This window comes from Prorops nasuta, unplaced genomic scaffold (assembly GCF_024137725.1).
Source record: "Prorops nasuta isolate Cenicafe-Biocafe unplaced genomic scaffold, Cenicafe_Pnas_1.2 PNAS00017, whole genome shotgun sequence".
Classification (NCBI taxonomy): domain Eukaryota; kingdom Metazoa; phylum Arthropoda; class Insecta; order Hymenoptera; family Bethylidae; genus Prorops; species Prorops nasuta.
In genome coordinates, this window is record NW_027116814.1 from 4,766,029 (window position 1) to 4,772,042 (window position 6,014).

General features: G+C 33.9%; 1 protein-coding gene across 2 annotated transcripts; it reads right to left on the reverse strand.

Annotated features, from left to right (window-relative positions):
- Positions 1–87: 87 nt before the first annotated feature.
- dup (double parked) lies at positions 88–4,482 on the reverse strand. 2 transcript variants are annotated; one of them, XM_066736968.1, is made up of 7 exons: positions 3,977–4,482; positions 3,291–3,799; positions 2,963–3,212; positions 2,545–2,878; positions 2,266–2,448; positions 1,563–1,792; positions 88–1,463 (listed from the first exon to the last, which is right to left on the reverse strand). In XM_066736968.1, exons 1-7 carry the CDS (start codon positions 4,052–4,054, stop codon positions 1,095–1,097), a joined length of 1,953 nt encoding a protein of 650 aa, XP_066593065.1. In that variant the 5' UTR covers positions 4,055–4,482; the 3' UTR covers positions 88–1,094. The 2 variants fall into 2 exon arrangements, with proteins under 2 accessions (XP_066593065.1, XP_066593064.1); XM_066736967.1 differs by having other exon boundaries at positions 3,291–4,482.
- Between the last annotated feature and the right edge of the window lie 1,532 nt (positions 4,483–6,014).

Sequence of the window (6,014 nt, forward strand, 5' to 3'; positions counted from 1 at the left end):
TTTAATGACGGCCACCTTTTGTTGCTTTAGATGTTAAATAACAATCAGGTATTGATAAACGGCAGGTCTCATTGCGGCAATACAATTGTGTAATTAAATGACAGATTTCGCGAGCTCTTAAATGGAAAGCTATGCGAGATTGGTGAGTCTGCTCTTGTCTGTTTTTCTTTTTTTTTTTATCAACCGACACGAAGCAATATCGACAAGTGGGTAAAGTATAAATAAATTAAATTCACTCAATTGAATTCAGTGGAAGATCCAACTGAATTAATTAATTATCCAGAATCAGACGGAGACTTAAGAGAATTAGATTCAGTCGAGCAGATCGCATCTGATCACATTGATTCAATTTGTTAATGGTATCTTTCGAATTCTTTACAAATTAAATTTTTTTAAGAGAGATGTGATGTGAGAGAAAGAGAGAGATAGGGAGAAATAACGGAAATATTGCTCAGGAGTCATCTCTCTCTTTCTCGTGTCTAGTAACATATGTTATTGGTTTAATTACATCGATCGATTGTGTTGCAAAAATAGGAGTAAAAAAGGGATTAGCTGACACCATTAATTCCTGCCTCTCTTCATCATTTATCACTTTATTACGCATTTTTCGTTTTACAGATGAAAATATAAAATTACACATCATATTAATTATGATGCAGGATGAAAACGTCCACAAAAAATACATGTTCTGTAAATGAAACACGTCCCCTTCATTATCAGTCGTACTGCATATTTCTTTCTTTGTAAATAATTCATTGCCACAGTAATCGTTTTTGCATGATAAGAGTAAAAAGGGGGGAAAAAGTAAAAATATAAGCGAAAAACGCAGATGAAGATAAGAAAACAAAAGAGTTGAAAATAAAAGAGAATAATCAGTACAGTGAGGGAAAAAACCACATTAGTTCATGAAACAATGGTTATATTACAATTATAAAAATATAGAAGCGTGAGTTTCGTCAAAATAGTGAGTCATGCTTCCTATTATTGCGCGTGATAAAAAATATATCAAAAAACATTCCACCTTACTAATTAGCTATAAAAAAGAATGAATCCCGAGACGAAAGTGGCTCGAGCAATACAAAATTTTGTATATATCATGATGCAGTGACCTTTTCGTTAGCTAAAACTTCGAGTCTCCTGATAACCTTTAATAGATCAACGTCTCTGGAAAGCTTTAAGTAATTCACCTTCCGGACGACGTGGAGGCTAAGCCACGTAGGCAAAAGGTTGCACATTAGCCTCAAGTGCTCTTCCAGCTCATTCGACGTTAACTTCGTTCGGAACGAATTATCCAATTTGTTTATGACAAATTCTAAAGCGAGGACCCCCTTCTTCTCAGCTACGAAAATATTTCGAAGGATCTTTGCCAATTCCGGTAATCTGGAGTACAATGCAGCTTCTTTATCTGCATTTGGCGTTCTAGTCATTATTTCTAACGCTTTTGCAGCTTGTTTCGCACGTACCTGTTAATTCAATTGCATTGTTACATTAATTATTCGTGTAAATCTACTTTTTAAGCTCGTTAAATCTTATAGAGCTTTGTGAATTAAGAGATAAGTTACCTTTTCGAGGAGAGACTTGGGAATTCCTTTGAATGCTGTTTCAAGATAAGAGCTTTGGGCTTGAGTAGTGGGTGTAGCCGGCGGGGTATCAACCACGGAAGTGTCATTTTTTCTCAAAAGATCCGCAGATGCACCATCCGCGGTTTGGGCTGCTTTTTCTTGTGACTCGGCCAATCTCTGCAGTGCTTTCTCCATCTTCGTACCACAATTGAACAGAGTCTTTGCCTTCTCTGTGACAAACAAAATCAGAAATTAAATTTACTGGAAACTATTATATTAGATTATATTTCTCTATGAAGAATTGCTGAAGAAACTGTGCAGAGCACGTTCTCACCAATTCTATTCGCCGCTTCATGTTTGGTCAAAGAAATCGTAAATCCATTCACGATATCGATCATTTTCACTTATCAACGAGAAATGAATGTTTGTTGTAACAGCATGTTATAAATATGCATGAAATTTTCTGAGCGCATTTACCGCGTCATCGAAATATTTGATGATTGATAAATTGCACAAGAATACAGGTATTGCGGACCGTCGCGGTTTACTTTTGTGAAATCACGTAATATCGGCGGTTACCGCGATACTTATGCAACGTCGGCACCATTATTTTGATTATTTTGTCCCAAATACGTGTATACATATGGGCCACTGGCGCTTGCGGAATTATTGGATTATTAAATGCAATCATTGAAAAATTTACCAAGAGCGTCCTTTGCTGACGACACCTTTTCCACATTGGGTGGCTGAGGTAATTCGGCAACCTCGATCATCTTACAACTTTCCACGTCGAATTCAGGATGCCAACGCATAACTTTTCCCTTAGGAATTACCAACGGAGGATTCAAAGTACGCAGGAATTTCTCATGCTCGTCCTTTACTCTTTCTGCATATTGAACAAAAAAATATTTCAAAGCTCACAGATATTCAAGATATATATTTTTTTGGAATGTAATATAATCCAGATTAAATATATTCTCACCTAATAAAGTATTATAGAAGAATCTCATCCGTTCCACCAATACCGTTGGACTCATATTTGTCTCGGAGGCAGTTTTCGTAGTATCGCCATCAGAAACGTCTCGTCCATTTTGAGATTTGATGATCGGAGTTATTATCAGCTCGAATTGCTCCTCCTTCAGTCCCGTCCCGTACGATCTATATTTCTCTTGATTAAACGAGAATGCCTCTGGATATATGGTCTTAATCTGTGCTACATGCTCCAATGTAAAATTTCGACGTAACAGCTCTTGCACGGCTGGCTTTAATTTTTTAAATGTTATTATCTCTTTGCGATTGAACAGCATGGCAATCACCTATTGAAAAATTATTTAACTCTTTTGCAAATATTTCAAGGATAATATCAGTTAGGTTTTTAGAGTCAATGTTTAATAATTTACCGTATCTACAGCTCTAAAGACTTCAGCTAAGAAACGGTAGTTATAAGGAAGGGGCAAAGCTGGAGCACTATTTTCAGCCAATGATAGATACCGTTGATAGGCTGGAGCTTTTGTTGGGCTACCTTTTATTGGACTAGGGGGTTTCTCTTTTGGATCAAATAGTAAACGTTTTGCAGAACTCACGCCATCAGGAATATTCTTAACTGGACTTAAGAAAGCTTTACTTGGTGATTTACACAGTTTTTGCGGACTGTTAAAAAATAATACAAATTATTGATGAAATGGTATTACCCCATATGGGTATAACAAAAATTTTATTCCATCTTACCTGACTGGAATCTCAAGTTGAATATTGTCAAATTTCTTGATTTCTGGGCTCCGCTCTTCTCTATTGTTCAACTTATTCAATTTCTCTTCACAATTTTTAAAGCGAGCTATAGATGCTTTTAGCTCTTCTAATCTGCTGGATTTAATGATTCTTCTTTTAATTTCCCCCAGACTCAGATCTTGATTTTCCATCAGATTATCCTTCATAGGAATTTTTGTAGGTGTGACTGCTCTAGATACTGGCAATTCACTTTCCTTGATTTCATCAATTTTACTGTTCTGGGAAACAGCTGGTGGATTTCTCCTGACAGCAGTACGCTTTTTCCTTGGGCTCAGCGAACCAATTTTATTGAATGTAACATTTTTAGGTTCTTGCTCCTTTTTTACCTTACAAAAACTATCACGGATGTCAACTTGGCTGTCTTTCACTAAAGCTTTTTGAGATCTTGTTATTTTAACAATTGTACTGCTTCTAGCTGCCTTCGGCATACTTGTTTTAGGAGAGTCAAACTGTATTTTACAAACTGCAGAATTAGTATTCACAGGTGTACTCAAAGTACTTGTCTTTTCAGGTACAATAATAATCTTTGGGCTAGCACCCATCTCGTCCTTACTCTTAACAGATTTTGCAGAGTCGGAGGAAACAGGGGCTTCTCCAATTTTTGAGTCTCGGTCTAATAAACGTACCTTAGCTTTATTAATGAGATCCTCTCTTGCGTGCCTTTTTCGAGTATTGAAATATGCCGTTACTGAAGGCTGAGACATTCTTTTTCAGTAAGTAAACAAAAATACTCCAAAGTCAACTTATTGTCAGAATGGAGAACTTCCCGTTTCAAAGATTCAGCCTGTACAACATTGACCTGCTACTACTCCAGAAGTGAAGCTAAACAACTCCAAATTGCTTATAAAGATAATTTTCGTACGTAACGTGTTATAAATGGAGTAACAGGTATGGGTAAATGCCTGGCGAATCCCGCCACTTTTCGGTGTATGAACTGTATGTGTGTTTAGTTTTTCACAGCTCTGAAATCAACCATTATTAACAACCAATCAATGAGTACTAGGGAATTTCAAGAAACATAACCTTGACAGATCACTCGTCTTACAAATATTCATAATCACTGATTCAATTTTCCTCAAAACAATGCAAGTTTAATTGTAATTCTTTAAAAACATTTTCGTATTCATAGAAATAATGTTTCTGACAAATGTACTATTTAAAAAAGCAAAAAGCAAGTAAGTTAAGTAAATTCTTAAATTGCATTATTAATCTTAGCAATAATTAAATATTGTTTTTTTGACAAATATTATGTATAACAATTGAGCATGAAAATATTTTTAAAAATTGCACAATAATTGTTAATTTTCTATTTTATAGAATGGTAATAGTTTTAATGGAGAGCTTGGTGAGCGGGCACAAATTTTGTACTATTAGGGAACGAACAGCTGACAAACTTGAGCTCCTTAGAATAGATCCTTATGGTACGATGACACCTTAGTATTTATAATGTCAGAAGATATTGTTTTTAAAGCAATGAAGTTTAAAAGCTGCTTTCCTCTAATTGATATGTTTTCTCTTTATAGTTCAAATGGAAGTTTTGTATAGAGAGAAAAAAAAAGTGTGCAGTTTAAGAACCAGATAATTCATATTGCAAAATTTTTGATTATTATTAATAGATCCTTCTTCGTAACCTTACATCATTTATAATATTAATGTATTTACAATAATGTAAATAAAAGCATAGAACATGTAGAACCACTATAAACAATTTTACAATAGGATTACAATATTTTATAATTAACAACATATTCTTTAACTTTTCGATTATATTTTTGTTCAAATTGATTAATCTTATATATATTTAACGATGTATGCGTGAATATCTCAGTTTATTACAATAATATAGTTATTTATATATGTGAAATTTCTATCTGCAGTAGGGTTTAGCGAAGGTAAAAGGATTTTCCAAATTTCTCTGGCATCAATATTATCAGGCCTATTCTTTTTTGTTATTTTATTGTATAAACGAATTTACATCAGCAAAAATATAATATATGTATTTCATAATCTTAATTCTTTTGATCGTGTGTTATATTTTCGTGCAAGCAGAAATTTTTGAAGAGATTTATTGGGTATGTTCTTTTTCGTTGCATTATTGCAAATTACATTAATTCAGAAAGTCACTAAAGTCAGTTACGGTTGCTTTTCTATAAAGATATTACTTCTATGGGCGGATATGACGTCAAAACTCTATACTTTTACTTCAGTTTGTTTTCATTTCCCGCACTTGTTGCTTTAGATTTACTCGTTTTTCATTGGATTGTTGAGCAAGCGCAATAGTATGAGTTAAAAATGAAACAATATTATTTTTTCTCAATTTAATTTACTGCACGAAGTTCATTGAAGCAAGGTAGGACAAAATAAAGATATTTTTTTGTATTTTTAGAATGAATTCTATTTCCAATACCATTGACCTAGAAAATCTGGACTTTTGGTGCTTTCAGCCAGACTATAGTACAAGTAGTGTCGTCAGGACTGCCAGTTCAAGTTAAAGAATTCAAATCTCTTCCGGTTTTATAAAAATTTTAAATAAAAACTCCATGCACGTATAGGAATTTAAAGTCATAGAATTTGGTAATGCATATTTCCGATAATTTTATTATAAACTCTTGTAGAAATTATTGCGATAAATTCTTATAATATATGTTATATACGAGAAGGCTT